The 27,050-nt window shown below is 41.4% G+C and overlaps 2 protein-coding genes across 2 annotated transcripts; one reads left to right on the forward strand and one right to left on the reverse strand.

The window, feature by feature from the left end:
* Positions 1–4,302: 4,302 nt before the first annotated feature.
* Positions 4,303–17,212, reverse strand: LOC109904870 (sodium/myo-inositol cotransporter-like). Its single transcript, XM_020501991.2, has 2 exons — positions 16,974–17,212; positions 4,303–9,873 (listed from the first exon to the last, which is right to left on the reverse strand). The coding sequence occupies exon 2, from the start codon at positions 9,619–9,621 to the stop codon at positions 7,468–7,470; it is 2,154 nt and encodes a 717-aa protein (XP_020357580.1). The 5' UTR covers positions 9,622–9,873; positions 16,974–17,212; the 3' UTR covers positions 4,303–7,467.
* A 1,538-nt stretch (positions 17,213–18,750) lies between these two features.
* On the forward strand, positions 18,751–24,351 carry LOC109869589 (ATP synthase subunit O, mitochondrial). The gene is made up of 7 exons (XM_020459823.2): positions 18,751–18,840; positions 19,730–19,774; positions 19,946–20,056; positions 20,551–20,680; positions 21,177–21,289; positions 23,843–23,929; positions 24,126–24,351. The coding sequence occupies exons 1-7, from the start codon at positions 18,814–18,816 to the stop codon at positions 24,234–24,236; spliced, it is 624 nt and encodes a 207-aa protein (XP_020315412.1). The 5' UTR covers positions 18,751–18,813; the 3' UTR covers positions 24,237–24,351.
* Positions 24,352–27,050: the final 2,699 nt, after the last annotated feature.

Genomic DNA, 27,050 nt, shown 5'->3' on the forward strand with positions numbered 1-27,050 from the left:
GTTATCTACAAGGAAACGCATACCATCATCATTGCTTTGCACAAAAAGGGCTTCACAGGCAAGGATATTGCTGCTAGTAAGAATGCACCTAAATCAACCATTTATCGGATCATCAAGAACTTCAAGGAGAGCGGTTAAATTGTTGTGAATAAGGCTTCAGGGCGTCCAAGAAAGTTCAGCAAGCGCCAGGACCGTCTCCTAGTTGATTCAGCTGCGGGATCGGGGCACCACCAGTACAGAGCTTGCTCAGGAATGGCAGCAGGCAGGTGTGAGTGCATCTGCACGAACAGTGAGGCAAAGACTTTTTGAGGATGGCCTGGTGTCAAGAAGGGCGGCAAAGAAGCCTCTTCTCTCCAGGAAAAACATCAGGGACAGACTGATATTCTGCAAAAGGTACAGGGATTGGACTGCTGAGGACTGGGGTATAGTCATTTTCTCTGATGAATCCCCTTTCCGATTGTTTGGGGCATCCGGAAAAAAGCTTCTTCGTAGAAGACAAGGTGAGCGTTACCATCAGTCCTGTGTCATGCCAACAGAAAAGCATCCTGAGACCATTCATATGTGGTGTTGCTTCTCAGCCAAGGGAGTGGGCTCACTCACAATTTTGCCTAAGAACACAGTCATGAATAAAGAATGGTACCAACACATCCTCCGACAGCAACTTCTCCCAACCATCCAGGAACAGTTTGGTGATGAACAATGCCTTTTCCAGCATGACGGAGCACCTTGCCATAAGGCAAAATGATAACTAAGTGGCTCGGGGAACAAAACATCGATATTTTGGGTCCATGGCCAGGAAACTCCCCAGACCTTAATCCCATTGAGAATTTGTGGTTAATTCTCAAGAGGCAGGTGGACAAACAAAAACCCACAAATTCTGACAAACTCCAAGCATTGATTATGCAAGAATGGGCAGCCATCAGTCAGGGTGTGGCCCAGAAGTTAATAGACAGCATGCCAGGGCAGACTGCAGAGGTCTTGAAAAAGAAGTGTCAACACTGCAAATATTGACTCTTTGCATCAACTTCATGTAATTGTCAATAAAAGCATTTGAGACTTATGAAATGCTTGTAATTATACTTCAGTATTCCATAGTAAAATCTGACAAAAATATCTAGACACTGAAGCAGCAAACTTTGTGAAAATTCATAATTGTGTCTTTCTCAAAAATGTTGGCCACAGCAAACACAATCCATGTCTCAATTGCAGTGGTGAAAAAAGTACCCAGTTGTCATACTTGAGTAAAATTATAGATACCTTAATAGAAAGTTACTCAAGTTAAAGTAAAAAGTCACCCAGTAAAATGCTACTTGAGTAAAAGTCTAAAACTATTTGGCTCTAAATATACTTAAGTATCAAAAGTAAATGTAATTGCTAAAAATATACTTAAGTATCAAAAGTAAAAGTAGAAGTTTAAATAATTATAAATTCTTGATTTTAAGCAAAGCAGGCGGCACAATTTTCATGTTTTTAAAATGTATGGATCGCCAGGGGCACACTCCAACACTCAGACATAATTTACAAAAGATGCATTTGTGTTTAGTGAGTCCGCCAGATCAGAGGCAGAAGGGATGACCATGTGTTGTCTTGATAAGTTGGTCAATTTTCCTGTCCTGCTGGTTGTCAGGTAAAATGTATGGAGTAAAAAGTGCATTATTTTCTTTAGGAATGTAGTGAAGTAAAAGTAAAAGTAATCAAAAATATACAAATACATATATAAGTACAGATACCCCAAAAAACTACTTAAGTAGTACTTTGAAGTATTTTTTACTTAAGTACTTTACACCACTGCTCAATTCTCAAGGCTTAAAAATAATTATTTGGGGCCTCCTGAGTGGCGCAGTGGTCTAAGGCACTGCATCGCAGTGCTAGCTGTGCTCTCTAAAAATTCTGGGTTCAAGTTCAGGCTCTGTCGCAGCCGGCCGAGACCGGGAGACCCATGGGGCGGTGCACAATTGGCCCAGTGTCATCTGGGTTAGTGGAGGGTTTGGCCAGCAGGGATGTCCTTGTCCCATCGCGCCAGGTACACAAGTGTTTCCTCCAACACATTGGTGCAGCTGGCTTTTGATTTAAGTGGACATTGTGTCAAGAAGCAATGCGGCTTGGTTGGGTTGTGTTTCAGAGGACGCAAGGCTCTCGACCCTTCACCTCTCCCAAGTCCGTACGGGAGTTGCAGCGATGAGACAAGACTCTAACTACCAATTGGCGTGAATTTTTTAAAATAGAAATAAAAAATGTTTTCTTTAACCTGTCTTCTCCCATTCATCTATGCTGATTGAAGTGGATTTAACAGGGGACGTCAATAAGGGACCATAGCTTTCACCTGGATTCACCTGGTCAGTCTGTCATGGAAAGAGCAGGTGTTAATGTTTCTTATACTCAGTGTACTGTAGATTAAATATATTTGTAAGATAGGCTACTTTATTACAATAGTGTTTGTTCTTTGTCCTGTTGCTCGTTTTCTTGGCCCAAAAGAACAATAAACAAAGAGTGGTCTGACTGCCAGTGATTTTCCACTGAGGAGGATGATATCATTGGTTTCAGCTGGGGAGGAGGAGTGGCAGATGACTGATCGTGACCAGTAAGATGAACTGTTAGATCCCTGTGGATTAAACTCTATTTGAGGATGTGAGACTGAGAGACTGAGACACTGTTGACCCAACAGCAGCAGAGGTTCAAATACCACCCTGCAGGCAGCATATATATACTCAGAGGAAACAGGGAGCTTTAATCAACGAATTACAGGCATTCATTAGGCTAACTGAGACCATGAACAGCAGAAGTGCTAATGCATGGACAGCTAAATAGAGAGACGTGTAAGAGTATCACACATCCATTTGAAAAAATGTTTTGCCATGTGAACAGACCATAAATGAGGTTGTGATTAGGTTTGGTTATTAACAACAACATGGGGATACTCTTAAATGTTTTCCCTGTCCACTTTCAGAACCACTGGAGCATTACTTTAATTAGTGAGGCAGTGTTCATGTGTATTGTCTCATTCCACATTTCCTGCTTGTCTTCATTAGAAATGAAATAGACCTGAAATACTAGACTAGAGTTCCCCGGATTTGGCTCGTCTGAGGTTTTATTTGACGCAAAAATGTTTTTTTGTTGTTTTTTTAATTAGTTGGACATAAAAGACTGTAAGAACATGAGGATTTTAATTGAATAAATCTGTTCAAGTATTCCCACGTATAATAGAGAGACACGTGATTGTATACAAATGTAAGCAAGGTTTGAAATGAGTATGTTTTAGTGAAAATTATATCTGTTTGGGATTCTTGCGGTCAATTTGCAGTCTACATATTATTTGTTACTTTGTTCCAGCCGCTCAATAAAAAAATAGTCCCAGGGCTGAATCTAGTTGCGGATGCCTGCACTAGACCCTTCTCTGAGTCAGTCTTATCATGAGTGTGGGACATCATATGCACTGTTCCTTTTCTGTTGACCTGTTGTTTATTAGGACACAACTCACGGCACACTTATGGCTGAGATTAGTGTACCTTAGTAACCCAAATTAGAGAAATAAGCACATTTAGCCTCTCAGGCTGTTTTCCTGTGAGTGGCTCACTGTGAGAGAGGCTGAGTGTTCATGATTTAGTGTTTATTGGCTCATCTCTTTCATGGCCAGTCCAGCAGTCAACACTACATCTGTTATTTTACATTTGAGTCATTTAGCGGATGCTCTTATCCAGGGCGACCTACGGGAGCAATTAGGGTTAAGTGCTTTGCTCAAGGGCACATCTGCATATTTTTTCATCTCGTCAGCTCGGGAATTCGGCCCAACGCTCTTAACCGCTAAGCTACCTCTCGCCCTTTATCCAGTCATTCATGGATACATGGAACATCATTCATACAGACTCTTCTTATACCAAATCTCTACCATTGACTAAGTATTGAGTGGAATGTGTCAGTGCCACAGTGAGAATACACACAAAGCTAGAAGTGAATATTAGAGTAAAGAGTAAAAGTGACCATTCATTTTTCTGTATGTTTAAAAAGTATGAAGCAATTTGTTTGACTTATAAGCAGTTTTACTGGATATATCAGGCAAGTCACACTACTGTGGAAAATTGCAGAGGGAGAGTGGAGACAGTGAAGGATGATAGACTTTTATGAGAAACTGATCCGGCCTGGTCCTTGGCTGCATCTGTAAAAAAAAAGCCTTGAATCATCCAATCCCGTCCAATTTTTGAACAGATTATTAATAGGCCCCAGGGTTACATGAGGCACTAAAAGCCCCAGGGATTCATGTTAGACAGTGAATTTTGAACTTTCCAGAAGACAACCATGTTTGTTTATACCCTTTTTAATGTGTGAGGACAATACAAATAAAATACATTCAACACCAGTTTATTATTTTCCACAGGAACTTTATTTGTTGATTTCTTTCTAAAAAATAAAATCTGTAAAAATAGTATTATATATATTTCTAAGAAAAACAAACAAATCTCTTCTTCTCAATGCAGTCTACCTGATTCTCAGATATATATATATATATATATATATATATATATATACAAAAATCGTCCATTAAATCAGACTCGGAACAGGGGATGGTTAGCTATGCCTACATTTGCAAAATAAAAAAACACCACGTCTGAAAATCACATGTCAATCTTCATAGATCGGCTATTGATTTGCTTTAGCATTGCACACGAAGACACATTTGGTAAGAATACATTTCTATGAAATACAGTATGCGCTCAAATCAGATAAAATTATAAGCCATTTAAAAATACAGCAACAAATTCATGAATATATAAAAAGGGTAAACAATAATTATTTTTTTTAAACAACTGGGCTCGTGTGGTTTAATCACCAAATTAACAAAGTAGCTTACTGAACAATTTCACAACAATAACCTTAAAAGAAAAACATTATTCAGTCAAACACCGTGAGAAAATCCAAACAGTAGCTAGCCTAATCATACACACATTATGAAAGTGTAACCATGAGCATTAATTGATATGTTAAATTATTTGCAACGCTACAATACAGTGCAAAAATACACACGTCAATTGTCAAACATATTTAACAATACAATTATTTTGACATCTACTCTACAGCAACTCACCTAGGTATTCTTAAGAATTGTAAATGAAAAGTAACTGTCCAAACATGAAAACAAAAATATTTTTGTAAAAACTCAAAGCATTTGCAACCATATCCACACCACATTTGCAAACAACGTATAAAGCTAATAGGAATAAAAATAAAATAATTTATTTTTTATTTTTTTAAATCACACTTCAGGAGTTTTATTCCCCATCTAAATGGTGGTAGAGCGTGATGCTTTAGTGTCACTATGCGGTGGCCCTTGCATAACACTGCATAGTCCCTGCATAACTTCCAGTTGGTCCTCCGTAGCTCAGTTGGTAGAGCATAGCGCTTGCGACGCCAGGATATTGGGTTCAATTCCCAGGCCCACCACGACGTAAAATGTTTGCATGATAGTGGGTTGCTTTGGATAAAAGAGTCTGCTAAATGGCATATATAGTACCATCAGAAAGGATTCAGAACCTGTAACTTTTTCCAAATTGTGTTACTTTACAGCCTTAATCTAAAATGTATTAAATTAAAATGGTAAAAATCCTCAATTTACACACAATACCCCATAAAAGTAAAATACCCCATAAAAGTAAAATATAATAATATAAAAAACAGAAATACCTTAAGTATTCAGACCTTTTGCTATGAGACTCGAAATTGAGCTCAGGTGCATCCTGTTTCCATTGATCATCCTTGAGATGTTTCTACAACGTGATTGGAGTCCACCAATGGTAAATTCAAGTAATTGGACATGATTTGGAAAGGCACACACGTCTATATAAAAGGTCCCACAGTTGACAGTGCAAGTCAAAGCAAAAACCATGCCATGAGGTGGAAGGAATTGCTAATAGAGCTCAGAGACAGGATTGCGTCAAGGTACAGATCTAGGTTAAGGGTACCAAAACATTTCTGCAGCATTGAAGGTCCCCAAGAACAGTGGCCTCCATCATTCTTAAATGGAAGAAGTTTGGAACCACTCTTCCTAGAGCTGGCCGCCTGACCAAACTGAGGAATCGGGAGAGATAGGCCTTGGTCTGGGAGGTGAAAAAGAACCTGATGGCCACTCTCACAGAGCTCCTCTGTGGAGATGGGGGAACCTTCCAGAAGGACAACCATCTCTGCAGCACTCCACCAATCAGGCCTTTATGGTAGTGGCCAGACGGATGCCACTCCTCAGTAAAAAAAAAAAAAAACGCACATGACAGCCCGCTTGGAATTTGCCAAAAAGCACCTAAAGGACTCTGACCATGAGAAAGAAGATTCTCTGGTCTGATGAAACCAAGATTGACCTGAATGCCAGGTGTCACGTCTGGAGGAAACCTGGCACTATCCCTACGGTGAAGCATGATGGTGGCAGCATCATGCTGTGGGGATGTTTTTCAGCGGCAGGAACAGGGAGACAGTCAGGATCGAGGGAAAGATGGAGAAAAGTACAGATGAAAACCTGCTCCAGAAGACCTCAGACTGGGACAAAGATTCGCCTTCCAACAGGACAATGACCCTAAGCACACAGCCAAGACAACGCAGGAGTGGCTTCGGAAAAGTCTCTGAATGTCCTTGAGTGGCCCAGCCAGAGCCCGGACTTGAACCCAATTGAACATCTCTGGAGAGACCTGAAAATAGCTGTAAATCAACGCTCCTCATCCAACCTGACAGAGCTTGAGAGGATCTGCAGAGAAGAATGGGAGAAATTTCCCAAATATAAATGTGCCAAACTCGTAGCATCATACCCAAGAATACTCAAGGCTGTAATCACTGCCAAAGGTGATTCAACAAAGTACTGAGTAAAGGGTCTGAATACTTACGCAAATGTGTGCTTTCATTTTTTAAAGATTTTTTTATCTTCAAAAACCTGTTTTTCCCTTTGTCATGAGGAATTGTGTGTAGATTGAGGGAAAAAATAATTTAATTCATTTTAGAATAAGGCTGTTACCTAACAAATGTGAAAAAGTCAAGGGGTCTGAATACTTTCCGTAGGCACTGTATTATATATTATAACAAAAAGGCCTTGAGCAGGTTTCTTAAAATTGCACTACAAAAAAAAGAAGAAAAAAAAACAATCAAAAGGGTTTTGGAATAACACAGAGGCAGATTAATCATCTCTAATAAACAATGAATTCATACTTCATCTTATTCACATATGCTGATAAGCATCTAGTAGTCATACAGTAGCATATAAGTATATGGCACATCTGAAGAGCACTATTAGGAGAACACAAAATGCTTTGGAGTTTGATTATTTTAATGTAACAAGGGGGAGAAGCTTCAATCATTTCGAAAGAATGACTTCAAAAAGCTCAGTGAATCATTTTTCAGAAGATGCGCTGTAAATTCTTCAGATTCACATCAAATCTTAGAAAATTGTAACTGTGCCTTTGAAACAATCCCCAACAACCCCTAATTTGGTCCAGTCTAGAGAGAGAAGTAGACAAACAGGAATATTCCCAACGAGCAGACCAGAAACAGCCCACTGTTGAGCAGCAGTTTGGTTCTGGGTGGTTCATACAGCATCTCTATGATGGCTCTCTCGTCCTCTTCTGTCCTTTTGGGATGGGCATTGTATGCTGCTTCTTTAAACCCACAGAACCACTCCAACAGACGCATGCCCCTCCCACCCTCCCAACAACAACCTTCCTCTGCATGCATGAGCCCTGCGTGACTATTATCAAACTGGTTGGCGGGCGTTGCTGGAGTCGTTCCTGGGGTTGTCTCTGAGCTGGGGGTCGTGGAGTCATGGTCATTAGGCGGCGTTAGCAACGTGACGTCCTCCCCCTCTAGACACCTAGCTCTACAGATGTCTGGGGGCAGATCCTTATAGAAGTCTCCATTCCCATTCAACTGCACAGGGCTCTTATCTGTCAGCTTGTACATCTCCTCACGGTCTTTGGGGGGAAGCTTTCCAATGTTACGCAGGCCCCATAATGTGGTGGTGCGAATCTGCTCCTCATCCGGAGGAGGGGTGCAGAGACTGACGACCACAGCCACCAGTCCAGATACCCAGAACAGCCCAGCAGCCACATACATGTAGTGGACATGTGTGATGAAGAAAGGCCTGTCGTCTGGCCGGTCACAGGGAGGCTCGCGATAAATAAACGCCAGAATCAGCCGGGTGGTACCCAGCACGAATCCGGTCATACCGCCCCAGAATGCACCTCTTTCATTGCAACGCTTCCAGAACACGCCCAGCATGAAGAGGGCGGCGATGGGCGGGGTGAGGTATCCAGCTACTTCCTGTATGTAGAGATACATCTGGCCACCCTGCATCTCGATGATGACAGGGATCCAGGCGATACTGATGACCACCATGAACACCACGAACAGCCGGCCCACCAACAGTAGCTCTTTCTGGGATGCACTACGCCTTGCGCTCTGGTAGATGTCCAGGGTGAAGATGGTGCTAGCACTGTTAAAGATAGAGTCCAGATCACTCATGAGAGCTGCAATCATCACAGCCATCATCAGCCCTCGCAGTCCCACGGGCATCACTGACATGACCAGCCGCGGATACGCGATATTGGAGCAACCCGCCTTAGAGCCGCAAACAGCCAGGCAGTGCTCTGGCCCGATGCAGGCAATCTCATCCGCAAACAGGATCCGGGAGATCATCCCGGGGATGACGATAATGAACATGGGCAGGACCTTCAGGAAGCCAGCCATCAGCGTGGAGCCCTTGGCATGGGCAATGTTCTTAGCAGCCAGCACCCTCTGGACGATGACCTGGTCGGCACACCAGTACCAGATGGAGGCTGGGGTTTGGCCCAGAAGGAAGCCAGGCCAGGGGATATCCTCATCCAGCGGGCCCCGGAGGAGCCGCAGGGAATCTGGCTTGGGCTCAATGCGGCAGGAAGCCGAGTAGGTGAAGTTCCCACTGGCCAGGATAGCTGTTATATTTGGGACAGCTAGCATGTACTTGGTCCGAACCCCTTCAAGACCGCCGACCTTGATCAGGCTGATGATGGTCAGGCTGAGAGCTCCACCGATCATCAGCACGGCCTGGAGGGTGTCCGTGTACATGACTGCGACCAGGCCACCAGTGACTGTAAGCACTGCGGTCATACTGATGAGCAGGATGATGGACAGATAGAGGTTCCAGCCCAACGACTCCTGGATGAAAAGCGCCCCGGCATATAAGTCCACAGAGATCTTGGTGAAGATGTAGAGCAGCACAGAAAGGGCAGCAAAGTACACCTTTAGTCTATTGCCTCCGTAGCGTTTGGAGAGGTACTCCGGCATGGTGTACACCCCAGAGTGGATATACACAGGTATGAAGACCCAGCCCAGCAGCTGCAGCAGGAGAAGAGCGTTAAACTCCCATGCTCCCACAGCAAAGCCACTGGCTGCTCCCGACCCGGCCAGGCCTATGAAGTGTTCACTGCCAATGTTACTGACAAACAGCGACGCTCCGATCACCATCCATGTCATGGAGCGTCCCGCCAGGAAGTATCCACTCACTGTGCTGCGGTTGGCCTTCCACATGGCGAAGAACCCGATGCCCAGCACCAGGATGAAGTACAGAGCCACCACAGCTATGTCCGCTGCCTCCATGACACCTGTACCCATACTCATTGCGAGTGCTAAACAGAACTACTCGTTCAAAAGTGAAGAAAAACTGAAAAGTCAAGGTTTAAAGTAACAGAAGGGCAATAAAAACACTATCCTTTGGTTTGCGGTCTACATGGACGCTGTAGTATCCACCATCTGGTCAAATTCACAAGGGGTGTGTGCGTTCGGAGGAGAATCTACCAGCACTGAGGACGCTCCACTTTTAAAGGAGGATGCTGCAGGCCTCCAGTCTAGTATAGCCTAGAATTTACATTCCTGCAAGACAGCAAGGACAAAACACTTGATTAGAGCCCTTGTTCGACGGGAAGTGAGAAAGGTGACACATTTATGCAAGACCTCTGAGGCAAAATTTCTGAGAAAACAAAAATAAAAATCGGATTTTACTGGTCACATACACATGGTTAGCAGATGTTATTGTGAGTGTAGCGAAATGCTTGTGCGTCTAGCTTCCACAACATATACCTAATACACACAAATCTAAGTAAAGGAATGGAATAAGAAAATATAAATATATGGATGAGCAATGACAGAGCGGCACAGACTAAGATGAGATAGATAAAATACAGTATATACACATGAGATGAGTAATGAAAGATATGTAAACATTATTAGTGACTAGTGTTGCATTTATTAAAGTGGCCAATGATTTCAAGTCTGTATGTAGGCAGCAGCATCTGTGCTAGTGAGGGCTGTTTAACAGTCTGATGGCCTTGAGATAGAAGCTGTTTTTCACTCTCTCGATCCCAGCTTTGATGCACCTGTACTGACCTCGCCTTCTGGATGGTAGCGGGGTGAACAGGCAGTGGCTTGGGTGGTTGTTGTCCTTGATCTTTTTTACCTTTCTGTGACATCGTGTGCTGTAGGTGTCCTGGAGGGAATGTAGTTTGACCCCAGTGGTGCGTTGTGCAGACCGCACCACCCTCTGGAGAGCCCTGCGGTTGAAGGCGGTGCAGTTGCCGTATCAGTCGGTGATACAGCATGACAAGATGCTCTCAATTGTGCATCTGTAAAAGTTTGTGAGGGTTTTAAGTGACAAGCCAAATTTCTTCAGCCTCCGGAACTTAACATTTCCACCTTCTCCACTGCTGTCCCGTCGATGTGGATATGGGGGTCTCCCTCTGCTGTTTCCTGAACTCCACGATCATCGCCTTTGTTTTGTTGAAGTTATATTTCTGACACCACACTCCGAGAGCCCTCACCACCTCCCTGTAGGCTGTCTCGTTGTTGGTAATAAAGCCTACTACTGTTGTGTCATCTGCAAACTTGATGATTAAGCTGGAGGCATGCATGGCCATGTAGTCATGGGTGAACAGGGAGTACAAGAGGGGGCTGAGCACGCACCCTTGTGGTGAAGGAAGGAAACAACATCTCCGCTTTGCTGATCCTCAACACTGGGGCACCACCTGTGGGTGGCATGTCAGGAAGTCCAGGATCAAACTGCACAGGGTGGGTTGAGCTTGGAGGGTATTATGGTGTTAAAAGCAGAGTTGTAGTCAATGAACAGCATTCTTACATAGGTGTTCCTCTTGTCCAGATGGGATAGGGCAGTGTGCAGGCAATTGCATTGTCTGTGGACCTATTCGGGCAGTAAGCGAATTGAAGTGGGACTAGGTGAAGTGACCGGTAACGTGGAGGTGATATGATCCTTGACTAGTCTATCAAAGCACTTCATGATGACAGAAGTGAGTGCTACAGGGCGATAGTCATTTAGTTCAGTTACCTTTGCATTGTTGGGTACAGGAAAAATGGTGGCCATCTTGAAGCATGTGGGGACAGCAGACTGGGATAGGGAGAGATTGAATATGTCCGTAAGCACACCAGCCAGCTGGTCTGTACATGCTCTGAGGATGCGGCTAGGGATGCCATCAAGGCCGACAGCCTTGCGAGGGTTACCACGTTTAAAAGTCTTACTCATATTGGCCACAGAGAAGGAGCCCACAGTCCTTGGTAGCGGGAGGCGTCAGTGACACTATTATCCTCAAAGCGGGCAAAGAAGGCGTTTAGTTTGTCTGGATGCAAGACGTCAGTGTCTGTGACGTGGCTGGTGTACCTTTTGTATTCCGGGATTGTCTGTAGACCACATACGTCTCGTGTCTGAGCCATTGAATTGCCATTCGACTTCGTCTCTAAACTCACATTTTGCTTGCCTTGTGGAGGGAATAACTAGACTGTCATTATTCGGCCATATTCCCAGTCGCCTTTCCATGGTTAAATGCAGTGGTTCGCGCTTTCAGTTTTACGCAAATGTCGCCATCTTTCCACGGTTTCTGGGGTTAGGGTAGGTTTAAATAGTCACAGTGGGTATAATATCTCATATACACTTCCTTATAAACTCACTCACCAAATCAGCGTATACGTCGATATTATTCTCTGAGGTTACCCAGAACAAAGGAGGGCGGGGGAGAGCTTGAACAGGTGAATTCAACTGAGCATGGTAACATAGTAACTGATTTGGTAACAAATCACAGTAACGTCGTCTTTAGCCCTCACTCTAATCTCTAAGTATTGGCTAAACCAAAAAAGAAATAGCTATGCCCCTATCAGAGCTTCAAAGCAAACTAATGTCGTGTAAGAAACTAAAAAGTCTAGCAGCTCAGTTCATGTGAAAAGAGAAAAAAAATGCCGTCGTAGCCTATATTGTTTAACAGGATAGTTCACCCAAATTAAATATTGGTTTCCTTACCCTGTAAGCAGTCTAAGGACAAGATATGACAGCATTCCATGCTTTGGTTTAGTTTTCCTGGCTCTGTTTTCATATGTTAACATTTGTAGAACAAACACCATTCAAGTCATAGGACCGATATTAGCATTTTTTGCATCATGTTCAAGATGAGAGGTCGACCGATTAATCGGAATGTCCGATTAATTAGGGCCGATTTCAAGTTTCCATAACAATCGGAAATCTGTATTTTTGGACACTGATTTGGCCAATTTATTACATCTTTATTTAACTAGGCAAGTCAGTTAAGAAAACATTCTTATTGTCAATGAGAGCCTAGGAACGGAGGGTTAACTGCCTCGTTCAGGGGCAGAACGACAGATTTGATCTGTGTTATTATGTTGTAACTAAGTCTATGATTTGATAGAGCAGTCTAACTGAGCGATGGTAGGCGCCAGCAGGCTCGTAAGCTCGTAAGCATTCATTCAAACAGCACTTTTGTGCGTTTGCCAGCAGCTGTTTATGACTTCAAGCCTATCAACTCCTGAGATTAGGCTGGTGTAACCAATGTGAAATGGCTAGCTAGTTAGTGGGTTGCGCACTAATAGCGTTTCAAACGTCACTCGCTCTGAGACTTGGAGTAGTTGTTCCCCTTGCTCTGCAAGGGCCGCGGCTTTTGTTGTCGTTGTGTTCCTGGTTCGAGCGAGGAGAGGGATGGAAGCTATACTGTTACACTGGCAATACTAAAGTGCCTATAAGAACATCCAATATTCAAAGGTTAATGAAATACAAATGGTATAGAGAGAAATAGTCCTATAATAACTACAACCTAAAACTTCTTACCTGGGAATATTGAAGACTCATGTTAAAAGGAACCACCAACTTTCACATGTTCTCATGTTCTGAGCAAGGAACTTAAACGTTAGCTTTTTTACATGGCACATATTCTTTTATGGCACATATTACTTTCTTCTCCAACACTTTGTTTTTGCATTATTTAAACCAAATTGAACATGTTTCATTATTTATTTGAGGCTAAATTTATTTTATTGATGTATTATATGAAGTTATAATAAGTGTTCATTCAGTATTGTTGTAATTGTCATTATTACAAATAAATAAAAATGGTCTGATTAATCGGTATCAGCTTTTTTGGGGGGGGGGGGGGGGGGGTCATCCAATAAACCGGTATCGGCGTTAAAATCATAAATCGGTCGACCTCTATTCAAGACCCTAAAATAATCTGTAACTTCGTGTATTCTTTTCATGGAAATATGTATAAATCCAATTTTAACTGGATTGAATGTGAACATTTGTGAAACATGTCCATGTTCCAATTATTTCTGATGAGTTTAAATCCATATGTGAAGATAAGTTTTCTATACTAGTGATTAGTGGTCTTTCTGTGGAATTTTATTTTCACTTTTGGGATCATTTAGAGGGACCAGTATTCAACATGTTCCAAGAATGCCTACTAGCTATGGGTGAGATAAATGATTACTACCACAAAATACGGGGTTATTTGCTTAACACCAAACCTGATAAAGTTCCCCTTTTCATAGATAATTTGAGACCTATTACATTATTAAATATAAATTGATAACTTTAGCATATGTTAGACTTAAAATGGGCCAAAACCACCTTAACTAAAACCCAAACTGGTTTCATGGAAAGTCTGTAACATTAGGTTAGTTTCAGACTTGATTACGCTGATTAAATTGACTCAGAGGCCATTATTTTATTCCTAGACTTTTGTAATAACTTGATACAAACACAAATTCCTAAAACATTCGTTGTAAACTTTTGGTTTTGGGCCTAGCTTTGTCTCTGTTATCAATATGTTTTATAAAGATATTAATATTTCTTATATGATTGTAACATGTAAAAGATGTAATATTCACCATAGTGCACCCCAGGGTTGCCCGATTTCAGCGCTCTTATTCCTTTTAGTTGCATTTTAAACAAACCTGAATTAAAAGGTATTTCAATTTTTGGAGAAAAAAAATAAAAATCTGTTAGCAGATGATATAGCTCTGTTTTTAAAAGTTGCTATTAAACTGATTATCAAATCATTCTCTTCAGCTTCTGGTCTGGAACTTAATTAAAATATTATCCACATGTAACTCAAATTAACAATCTATTGAGAATATTCCAGTGAAAGACATTGAAATATTTAGGGGAGCACATGGCGAAAAACCATATTGTCCGTCAACATCTCAATTTCATTCAAGAGATTAAAGACAAAAAAAATCCATCTTTAATAACTGGCTCCAGTGTGACATCTATCGGAAGGGTTTTATTGTCCAAAGAAGAGGGTCTGTCACATTGTCTTCCCTGCTCTATCCCTATTTGTAGCTGATCAAACCAGCCTGAAAACAAACCTTCCCTAGACATTAGAAAAATTTAAGAAATCAATAATATCAAACAAAAGAGCTGATGGTGGGCTTGAAGTACTAGATTGAATTGATATAAACAATACCTGTAAAGTAAACTGGGTTTAAAAAAAGATCTATGCTTAGCTCTGAATCTATAGGGATACTTAATTCCATCAAGGTTTTATGAAAATGATTTGTCTTCAATTTGTGGAAGTGCAACTACTCTCCAGCAAAATTACCCATCAAACTGTCCAAATTTCATGAACAAGCCCTTTTAGCTTGAAAGTATGTTATATCCACAACTTATCCCCACACAAAACACTTCTGTGGAACAACAAACATGTTGTTCAAAAACAAGTATTTGTTCTTCCCGAAGTGGTTTGAAATAAATATTATATTTGTGCTTGATTTGAAAAAGGAAATACTCTTATGGAAGGTTCTTGGAAACATATATACATGATAAAGAATTGAATTCTATATGCAAAGAAATACCTTCAGGATTTACTCAATTAATGAAATATTTGTATTTTGGAGAACATGTCACGATTGATGCACAACGTGTTAGAAGGTTCCCCCTGCTGGACAACAAATGTAATACATTCTTAAGATAACTTTAACTCCAAGAACAAGATCTCTCCTCGAGGGAAATTCTTCTGAAATGCATATATTACCGAAATTTAATGGAAGTAGGTTTGGCTTCTCCCTCACAAATTTTGTGATTAAAATAAAGTAACATAAATTCACTTTAAAATCTTGCACAAAATATATCCTTGCAATAACTTGTCTAAATGCATGGCTTTAGAGGACATATGCCTTTTCTGTGATAAAGGGGAAACTATTATACACATGTTTTATGAGTGTGACTCTGAAGTTGTTTTGGAGAAAGTAATTACATTATTTATTTCATTAATAAGACATTTACCAAGAAATACGTAATGTGATATTATTAAAAAATATTCTTACAACTCTATCATAGGTTTATACAATTGTAACCCCAGACCTTTTTTTAAAACTTCAGTTATTTTGTGTTTCTTTAGAGAAAATATACAAACAGTGAGTTTTTGTTTTTTTGTTATTGTAATTTGAAATGTAATAAACATATTTTCAATCATGACTTAGATGGATTATGATTACGTCATCCCCCGACCATTGCAGCTGAAGTCATTATCCCGAGTCAAGTTTGCAAGTGATTTACTAGACAATATGATATTTTAGATGGCTATTTCTCTGGTCAGTTTTAGCATCATCAACATCACTTAGTATCAACCAACCTCAAACATGACCGGCCTCAATATCTTACACTAACAGAACTGTAAGAGAAATGTCATGATCCAACAACATGCTCCAAGACAATCACTCTTCTTGTCCACCGGCACACAGCGGTCATTCTTCCCGCCTGTAGTTTACATATTTAGTGATTTCAGCCCTCATCACGTGCTGGCATAAACCCAACCGTCCGCCCTATCCGTGCCCCTTGCACTAAAATAAATCTTTGTTTGTCTCTTCAGCTCAGTGTTCATTGGACTACATGTCGCCAGCAGACCCTTCTAAAACAACAAAAACAGTTGTTCAATGGAACAGAAACGTTTGCATATGACCTGGCCAAAGTTATGCTCTACTACAAATCAATTGAGGGTAGAGAAGAGGGTTCCAATGCCTTCACTGTCTTAGAAACACTTGAAAGGTTTAATACTGTATTACTTGTTATGAGCATGTATGAGAATTTAGAATGTCTTTATTATTTAAAAATACTTAAAACAGACTGGTAGGCTATAACGCATGTGATGTAGTAATATCAATATATTGTAAGACTGGTATTACATGGTGGTGAGCATAGATAGGCTACCCATACAGCTCAGGCACAATGTGACATTTTCTAGACAAGATGCCCCCTGATGATAAAAAGGGACTCGGGAGCTGACCGATTAAGACACTGTATCAGCATGAAACTATACCGGAGATATGGGATCAGGGCATTGTTGTCAAAGCACCATCAAGACATGTGGCACGCACCACAACCAATGATACAGCGGCAAATGAATATTCTAGAAAGAAAGCACACGCATTGTCCACATTGGCAAGGAGGGTGTGTAGCCTTGTAGTATTGAGCAAAATGTGTGGTTGAATTCGTCAAAAAGAATAGTCTTTGACCCTGACCTAGTAGCCTACATTAATTCCACGCATTCTGGGTTCAATAAAATAGTGAATTAAGTGCTCGACCTGCTTTTTCTTTTCTCCTTCGCTTGTCCATTCTCTACTTTTTTAGCACCCATTACCGCTACAATTGAAAACGGGCGGTCATCACAAAAATGCACACTCACCATTCCCATTACGCTATATTGTTGCTACTGACTACATCAATCCACAAGTTGAGGATTTGACTGTGAGCCTGCTTCTATAGCGACAGTAGATATGTGTATCTTCCGGCGTCAGTCCTTCCGATGTAGCGATAATTCGTATTTTGTCCTCCCGTATGCTCTGTTCTCGAGCAGTTAAGTGTAATAGCACACAGGTGACTGAATAGGACAACGTAGCTAGACTTTATAAGCATCGACTCCGCTTCTTCCCCCTATGCCGCGCCCTACACGTGTGACGTTTCGGATGACTTCGGTTGCAACACGCCCAATGGTTATTGTTCTAATTTTAAAATACCGTATTGTTTTGAGGAACAAGCTACTTTTGCATACGACTGTAAATTAACCTTTGTTTTTGTTTTTAAACAGGGGATTGGTTTGCCTCATGACGTTCAACCTGTTAGCCTACTTGGGTGGAAATTGCCAAAAAAAAAACTCACTTTGCCTCATTAACTGACTGGGCAGGAGATCCTGTTGGTTAATCAGCTTTAACAGTTGCATAATAACAGAACAATCTGGAAACTCACACTATTGGATATATGCACTTTTAAAACCCTTGTCATCTTCCTTCAAGGTGTTAAACTTGGTGACCCCACTCCACCCTCCAAACAGGCTACAACTCGTGGATCTATCTAGAATGCAATGGCATAGCCTAATATGGGGAGATATTTGACATTGCTTTTATGTTTAATTATTAAAGTTATTTATAGTCTCAATAACACAATGCAGTGACCGCTGGGTCTTCCATTCAGTGCTTCCATCGTTTACATCAATTTACATTGTGACTTCAATGTAAAGTGGCTTCAAGTAGGCTTCAATAGTAGGCTTCAATAGCCTACTTGGCCACAGAGGTAGTCCTATATCAGCTAGTAGGCTAGCCTAGAAGAGACCTGGATACGATACACAACCTTTTCAATACGCAATAACATCTGCTAGATATGTGTATGTGACCAATACAATTTGATTTGGAGGAATTTATAGAAGATGAAGTCAGTGAATAGCTCCTGTCATTCTCTCTGATAAATAGGCTCTGTCTGTCTGATGTAGGAAGAGACACATTTAAGACTACCAAAATTATACCTCCATCTCAATAGGTGGCCTACTGTACATGCAAGGATAAACCCTTCAGTTCTGCACACACATAAGTGACAATAGGCATTTGTTTTAGTATGTTGGAAGGTGCACAAGATGGGTCTGGAGAAACCACCAAGGCTGTGTCACTGCTCACCTGTGAGAATGTAGGAGGAGCACAATGAAATGCAAATGCCTCAACAATGGGCATCAATCTACACAGACACTGTAAACTACACACTGACACAATGGCACAGTATCTTCATACAGGTGATGCTGGGACAACCAGGCCTGTGTCAATACATACCTGAGGTGATATCAGCAAAAATGCACTTAGAAGCGTTATATAAAGCTGAGCTCATGTTTTAATAAAATATGCCTAATATTGAAACTTGAGAACCTGATAAGTACTATAATTGGCTTTGATAAAAAAAAAAAAATCTAATTACATCAAAATCAAATCAAATGTTATTGGTCTCATGCACATAGCAGATGTGATTGCGGGTGTAGAGAAATGCTGCCCCCACACATGTTAATCCACGCAACTAAATTGTTTGCTTGTCTGCTGACGAGGTCAGTGAATTTCCACTTCCTCATTTTTTTTAGGTCGAGGAAATACAATTCCGCCTATTGACATATGAACTACGTTTCCCGTAATGCTTCTCGTTTCTGAATTTACGTACCATTTACGTACTGTCATGCGCAGAAGTTTTGACCTACACAGTCGCAGGAGAACATGGCAGCTCTAGGACTCGGACTGCAGGTATGACTTTCTAAAAAACAAGAATGTTATACGATCTATGGCTCTGTATTTAATATGAGAATGTATTTAGATTATTAACAAGGACAAAACGGATCAATGTGCATTGTTTTGATATCGCGCAGAATGTGTTTCAACACAGTATACGCGAGGCCTTGCATGCTGGCATGAACTTGACAAGCCCGCTGGCATGCTAACGACAGCCGGCTAACTTCATCAACATTGTTAGGTACTTGGCTGGATAGCTGTCTACGTTTGTTGGGCATTTTCCTACGACCCGATGGCATTACTGTTAAATATTGTCCAACATCCATAAGACAGAGGTATTATTATCGCTACATAACTTTATTGTAGAAAATGTGGTCAAGCGAACCATTTTTATTATTATTATTATTAAGAAAGTACACGAGGGAACACAAGTACATATAGACTACATACAATGGACAATCGAGCTAGGGGGTACAATATCCCATTACAATTACACAAGGACCTTTATTAAGGGACATACATACACTTACAATTCTAACAGTTTTTTTGTTAGAGTATTTAACTGTCTTAAAATACAGTTCAATTTCTTTTTGTAGGGTAAGAAATTGTATTTTTTTGTTTGTAAATTTACAATTGTGTATATGAAATTTGGCCAAAAGAATAATGAAATTAATGACATAATGTTTCAGGTTATTTCTATCATATGTAAAAAATCCAAGCAGTACATCTCTTCACAATAGTGTAAAATCTTCATAAATGTGTTCAATTATAAATCTACTGATGTCTTACCACAGTTTTATTACATGAATACAATGCCAAAGTGGTCAAGCTAACTTCCTACGGTACTCCAAACGTCACTTATGAAGATAGTCATTGGTTGATTACGATCTCTTTCCTTCTGCAGGTGCGTCAGTTCAGCACTTCAGTTCTTCGACAAGCTTTGATTAGGGTAAGAATGAATCAAGTACTCCTCTGATCAGTGTAATATTAAGTCAATGATGACTCGTGTGCTTTGGTAATGATGTTAACGCACGCCACAGCTTGAGTAATGTCATTGGCTCTGTGATTCAAGTACATGGTTGTTTTTATAGCTTATTTTTGTGTCCGTTTTCTATTCTAGCCCCCTATCGACGTGTATGGGGTCGGAGGCCGCTATGCCACAGCCCTGTTCTCTGCTGCCAGCAAGCAGAAGAAACTAGAACAAGTAGAGAAGGAGATGGGCACGTTGTCAGTAAGTTATCCACTGCACCTCTCTCTCCTGTCTTAGTCCTCAGTCTGGCCACAAGTGTGTAATGTATATACACTCTATTATCTTGGGAATGGCTATTCAACTCTTACCCTAAGAGGGACGGAGCCTGTTGGTTTTCTGTTCTACCTGATGATTAATTGTACCCAACTGGTTTCCCAGGTCTTAATCAGTCCCATATTAAGGGGGGGGGGGGGGGGGGCAGTGGAGCTGGCTTCACGGTCCAGAGTTGAGTTTGAGGGAACTGTGTTTACCTTTATTTAACTAGGCAAGTCAGTTAAGAACAAATTCTTATTTACAATGCCGGCCTATAACGGCCAAACACAGACGATGCTGGGTCAATTGTGCACCGCCCTATGGGACTCCCAATCACACCCAGTTGTGGGAAACCATACATTTGTCTGTTTGGCACTGTCTATGGCCACAATATACTTTTTGACCAGCTTCCTTTCTCTTTCTTTCTTTTCCTTCTCTGTCAGTCTCTGATCAAGGACCCCAAGCTGTCCAGTATCGTGATGAACCCCCATGTCAAGCGCAGCCTCAAGCTGAAGTACTTCGGTGCCGCCATGACTAAGGCAAATCTCTCCCCAATCACAGTTAACCTCATCAGTGAGTTGCCCAGTCTTACTAAGTTATACTGCACATGCCACTCTTGTTCTGGAGACTGCTGTTGTGTAAGAAAATGAAATGGGGCAGGTTTGTGGAGGATAACGTTGTTGTTCTGCTGTCAAGACTCATCTACCAAACTACTGCTTGTCTTCCTTTCTGTGTTTTCTGTCCCTCTTGACCGTTTGAAACGTTAAAATGGAAAAATCAATTTAGATGTCACGCCATACCTTTTGATCGGCTAGTTGTAATCATGAATATGAAGTAAATGTCAGCTAAGGGTGTTTGCTGCTCACAAGTGATCTTAATTAGATAGTGATGCAAATGAGATTAGAGAAGAGTCCTTTAAGAGTATTTTGGCTATTGTTATGAGAACATCCTCACCCGTACTAATGTTAGTTCATGCAAATGAGGATGCAAATGCAATTAGTGAAAATGTTAGTTACTTGTGTCTACTGGCTAGCCTAACGTGGTTTCATTGTCCTCTCTCCTCTCTTAGCTGTGTTGGCAGATAATGGCCGCCTGACCCTGACCGCAGATGTCATTGGTGCCTTTGCAAAAATGATGAGCGCTCACCGTGGCGAGGTTATCTGCACTGTCACCACAGCACATGTACGGTGACACACATACACACACTTGTTGTATATGGCATGGGTTCTCAGTGGGGTTGTACTACAGTGGTTCCACGGCCCAGAGGACACACCTACTCATTCCAGGGTTTTTCTTAATTTTTTACTCATTTCTACATTGTAGAATAATAGTGAAGACATCACAACTATGAAATAACACACATGGAATCATGTAGTAAGCAAAAAAGTGTTAAATCAAAATATATTTGAGATTCTTCAAAGTATCCACCCTTTACCTTGATGACGGCTTTGTACACTTTTGCCATTATCTCATTTACTTACTTTAAAAAAATGAATATTACTAACAACAGATTAAACACATTTTTGTCCATGCAATCTGTGCAATATTTTGAGGGTACAACACAATACATTGTAATGTTATTAGGCCTAATCTACAATTATTTTATGCCAATGCAGCTGTTTCTATCACAATATCAAATGTCATTTCTGGGTAACAATTAAGGAAGTTACTGTGATTGTTTTTAATTAAAGTGGTCAAAAAGAAACAAATAGCTTCTTAGAATATAGCAATTTCTCAAGCAAGAATTTTGACCGGAATATTATGACCGGAATATTCTGTGCAACTTCTGGCGCACGTTTGTGAACACTGAGGCTGTACCCGCTTTAAATTAGTTTTCACAATGGCCATGTAGGCTACTGTGGCTATTTGATCATAATGTCGGCTTAAAATTTTAACATGGATATAGCTGTTCTATTTCAGCCTACAGTAGCAGCCAATGTCTGGTGCTCAACGTAGGCCTACATTGCATGAGAAGAAAAAACATGCAGGGCTTGACAGCAGCCTGTTTATCCACTTGTCCTTCAGACAAGGTGACTGAAAATGTTGTTTGATGCAAGAAACCACTTTACAAAATAAAATTCATTATTATTCCCATTTCATTATTAGAGAATCAGACAAATTATGCTACCCTCTGCCTATTGGCTACTTAGGCTTGAACAAACTCTCAAAATACAGCACATCCCCTTTAAGACAAAAAAAGCCCCTCTTTACCTGACTCGCTTTTCTAGAACTGTACACATTTTGTGCTCTTGTAGGAAGCAATCACACCCCTATTGCTGATTTATAACTGGGCTAATAACTCACTATCAGGTGCACCTACCACCAATAGCCTGAGACTAATAAAAAAACAAAATGTTTGGCAATCGACTAGGAATGCCTTGGTGACCACTGCTCTAGAAAGTTGAGTCAAGTTCAATCTCGTGCTTCTCTCTGTGGGCTAATATTTCTGCACAGCAGTCCCGGGGAAGCTGTGTGGCTGTCTCGGGGCTACTGCGTGCACGCGCAGCTTAGAGAGAACATTGGACTGTCAGAGTGCTTTGAGTGGGGAGGGGGAAATGAAGAAATTAGCTGTTATTGGCAGAGAGATTTGAAACTCTGTTTCTTATCAATCTTTTAACTAATTTACCGCTCGGTGATGTCAACATGGATATCTCTCCCACCAAAACAGGCTGACATTTCAGGCTGTCTTTTCAAACAGCCCTTACGCTAAAAGGGCATTTATCAATATTTTCACAATTTCACATTATTATTCCAACCTCATAATGTGGAAACGTGTATATAAAACACAGGAATATCATGTTTGTCTTTAACCCTGGGCAACATGGGTCTGGCAGGCTCACAGCGGTATTGGTATCCACAGTACTCCACCAATTATACATTTTGGTATACACAACTCAATACTTATTGTATTCCTAATTATATTTTTGAAACATAAATGCACGGCCGGCCCGCTCATTAAGTGGGATTAGGCATCCACCTATGGCGGCAGATTGACAAGGGTGGCATTTTCTGAGTTAAACTGACCACGACGCACCTCCAACAACACCACATAAATTAAACCTCACATAATTCTGCCAAAAACAATGTCAATTTCTCTCAACCAGTGGCATATGGGCTTTTTAGGTGAGTACTGATGCCGCCCTGTGATAAGCAGTGCCCACTTGGTCAAAGGCAGGGGCGCAAAATATTTTGCTTGTCCAATCCCAGCTCGTTTCTCCAAGGTGCTGTTGGAGAGACGCATCGCTGCGGCACACCACCAATATTCCGTCAAAAAAATTATCTAACATAAATTATGTAGCAGATATATGATATAGTAGAAAGAGTATATGGCCTTTTCTGTAGCTTACAGGCTGGATATAAAATCTGACAGTCATAGATAGATGTTTTGTATAATGTTTTTATCTCACATGAGATATTCAGATTTATTTAACGAGGTAAATTCTTATTCATAATGATGGCCTAGGAACGTGCAGCTTAGTGGGTTAACTGCCTTGTTCAGGGGTAGAACGACAGATTTCTACCTTGTCAGCTCGGGGATTCGATCCACCAACCTTTCGGTTACTGGCCCAACGCTCTAACCACTAGGCTACCGCCGCCCCATTATGAGGGCTTCCCTGAGGACAAAAGGGGTCCGCGGCCCCAAAAAGTTTGAGACGCTCTGGTATATGGTTGTCAATCCAAGTTCCATATCAGTTGTAGCATTTGATTTGATATTTCTGTTTGTGTGTACAACAGCCCCTTGATGAGGCTAACCTGGCAGATCTGAAGGTGGCTCTGAACGGCTTCCTGACAAAGGGAGAGACTCTCATACTAGAGACCAAGGTGAGGCCATACTCAATTCGTGCCCTCTGTGGCACAATAAGGCTTTTCAATCATCTACCATCAATTTATGGTAGATGCAATGGTTTAGGACTGTAAGGCTAGCACTAAACAAGAACATGCTGATGTCCAGTCGCATACATTGCTATGGCGTCGACTGGTGCTTTAACTTCCTGTGATATTTTGCTTTTCCCTCCAGTCTGACACCTCCATCCTGGGCGGTATGATTGTCAGCATTGGGGATAAGTATGTGGACATGTCCACCAAGACAAAGATCCACAAATTGACCAAGATCATCAGAGATAGTTAAGTCTGTCTCGTCCAGCGGGGCATGGGGATGTTTCTCTGCCTTCTGCAACCTATACAGCGCTATGTCCACTAAGATCCTGTCTAGTTGTTCATAATAAAATATTCTGTAACATGTACTTTGTATTTGAAATATCTTTATTTGTGTGTCCATGCAGACTGGTTGTTGCTGATGGAGGGAATATCAAATGCCTGTTTTTATTAGCTTAGATACAGTGCTTTCGGAAAGTATTCAGACTCCTTGACTTTTTCCACGTTACATTACAGCCTTATTTTAAATACCCCCCCCCCTTCAATCTACACACAACACCCTATAATGACAAAGCAAGTAAATAAAGTAAAATAACACATTTACATAAGTGTTCAGACCCTTTACTCAGTACTTTCTTGAAGCACCTTCGGCAGCAATCAAGTCTTCTTGGGTATGACGCTACAAATGTGGCACACCTGTATTTGGGGAGTTTCTCCAATTCTTCTCTACAGATCCTCTCAAGCTCTGACAGGTTGGATGGGGAGTTGCTGCACAGCTATTTTCAGGTCTCCATAGATGTTCAATCAGGTTCAAGTCCAAGCTCTTGCTGGGCCATTTAAGGGCATTCAGAGACTTGTCCCGAAGCCAATCCTGCGCTGTGTTGGCTGTGTGCTTAGGGTTGTTGTCCTTTTGGAAGGAGAACCTTCACCCCAGTCAGGTCCTGAGCGCTCTGGAGAAGGTTTTCATCAAGGATCTCTCTGTACTTTGCTCTGTTCATCTTTGCCTCGATCCTGACTAGTCTTGCAGTCCCTGCTGCTGAAAAACATCGCCAAAGGATGACGCTGCCACCACCATTCTCTGTAGGGATGGTGCCAGGTTTCCTCCAGACCTGACGCTAAGCATTCTGGCCAAAGAGTTTAATCTTTGTTTCATCAGACCAGATAATCTGGTTTCTCATGGTCAGAGTATTTAAATGGCATTTGGCGAACTCCAAGCGAGCTCTCATGCCTTTTACTGAGGAGTGGCTCCCGTCTGGTCAATCTACCATAAAGGCCTGATTGGTGGAGTGCTGCAGAGATGGTTGTCCTGGAAGGTTCTCCCATCTATACAGAGGAGCTCTGTCAGAGTGACTATTGGGTTCTTGGCCACCTCCCTGACCAAGGCCCTTCTCCCCCAATTGCTCAGTTTGGCTGGGCGGCCAGCTCTAGGACGAGTCTTGGTGGTTCCAAACTTCTTCCATTTAAGAATGATGGAGGCCACTGCGTTCTTGGGGACCTTCAATGCTGCAGGCATTTTTTTTATAACCCTCCCCAGATCTGCTGCTCGACACAATCGTGTCTCGGCGCTCTACCGACAATTCCTTCGATCTCATGGTTTGGTTTTTGCTCTGACATGCACAGTCAACTGTGGTGACCTTATATAGACGTGTGTGCCTTCCAAATCATGTCCAACGAATTGAATTTACCACAGGTGGACTCCAGTCAAGTTGTAGAAACATCTCAAGGATGATCAATGGAAACAGGATGCACCAGAGCTGAACTTTGAGTCTCATAGCAAGGGGTCTGAATGCTTATGTAAATAAGCATTTTTTTCTTTTTAATATATTTACCAAAATGTCTAAACTGTTTTCACTTTGTCAGTATGGGGTATTGTGTGCATATTACAGAATAAGCCTGTAATGTAACAATTTGGAAAAAGTAAAGGGGTCTGAATACTTTTCAAAGGCACTGTAATATATGATACTTGAATAACCAGTCTCAGACCAGTGCCATTGAGCAAATGTGTTGAAACACGCTGCATAATTTTTTTTGTCTATCTAGTGGCAAAACATGAGATTCACTTTTCAGTGTTGCTGTCGGCAAGGTTGGGTGAAAGTCACTTCAATCTAATGAACTGCATGTTCATTTACTCCACATTCATGTCAGTTGTAAGGTTGCTGCATGTGAAGTCAAAAGTGCAAAGCACACAAATGGATAAGAATGTTGTTACATGCAGTAGTCCAACTGATTGAGATTACCAGTACAGGTCTTGCTTCTGCAAAAATAATGATTTATTTTTGTGTGTGGCCAGTCAATGGCTATGCCTGGCTGTTCTACATTCTCCCCTACCTTACGTATGTAAAATAGGTACCCTTTTTTATTCGATGAGGTGGATGGTTCAGTATCAACTAATTACTAGATACATTTTTTGATCTGTAATTCTGTTTTTCTATTTCCTCTGAGACGCAGTTCAGTGAAACTGTCACTAAACATTAGTTGCATTGGATAGCCATGATTATTCCCAAATACTGTACGCATGAACTGCTGATACATCTATCTATGGTGTGAGTTGTGTGTTTGCATGCTGAACTGCATCAGTGAGATTGAGAGGCAGGACCGTGAGTGTGCACTTTATTTTTCCTTGAGGTCAGTCAACCTGACCTGCAGGTTGAAGATGGCACCAGAAGAAATGGCAGCCGTTTTACGGGCGCCTAACCAATTGTATTATGTGGGGGATTTTCGTGTTATTTGGAACTTATTTTGTACACAATGTTTCTGCCACTGTATCTTACGGCAAAAAAGAGCCTCTGGATATCAGGACAGCGATCACTCACCTCAGATTAGACAAACATTTTTTTCTTCAACAAGCAAGACGCACAGGATATGCACAAGACACCCGACAAGGCCAATATCCCCGTCATTGGCAGGAGAAAGAAATGCAGATATAGAGGACACAGGGCGGGGTGCCTTTTTAATAAGGATCCACCGACTGTGAGTGGGAAATCTTACTTTACCATCAATATTACTTGCCAACGTACAATCATTTGACAATAAGTTAAAAGATGTACGATCACGAATATACTACCAA

This window comes from Oncorhynchus kisutch, linkage group LG2, assembly GCF_002021735.2.
Source record: "Oncorhynchus kisutch isolate 150728-3 linkage group LG2, Okis_V2, whole genome shotgun sequence".
Classification (NCBI taxonomy): domain Eukaryota; kingdom Metazoa; phylum Chordata; class Actinopteri; order Salmoniformes; family Salmonidae; genus Oncorhynchus; species Oncorhynchus kisutch.

Bases quoted from the DNA above. Each gene is read 5' to 3' on its own strand.
- LOC109904870 (XM_020501991.2), bottom strand. From the start codon at position 9,621: ATGAGTATGGGTACAGGTGTCATGGAGGCAGCGGACATAGCTGTGGTG.
- LOC109869589 (XM_020459823.2), top strand. From the start codon at position 18,814: ATGGCAGCTCTAGGACTCGGACTGCAG. The intron at 21,290-23,842 runs GTACGGTGACAC...TGTGTACAACAG, and splicing joins GCACTGTCACCACAGCACAT to CCCCTTGATGAGGCTAACCT. The intron at 23,930-24,125 runs GTGAGGCCATAC...TTTTCCCTCCAG, and splicing joins CTCTCATACTAGAGACCAAG to TCTGACACCTCCATCCTGGG.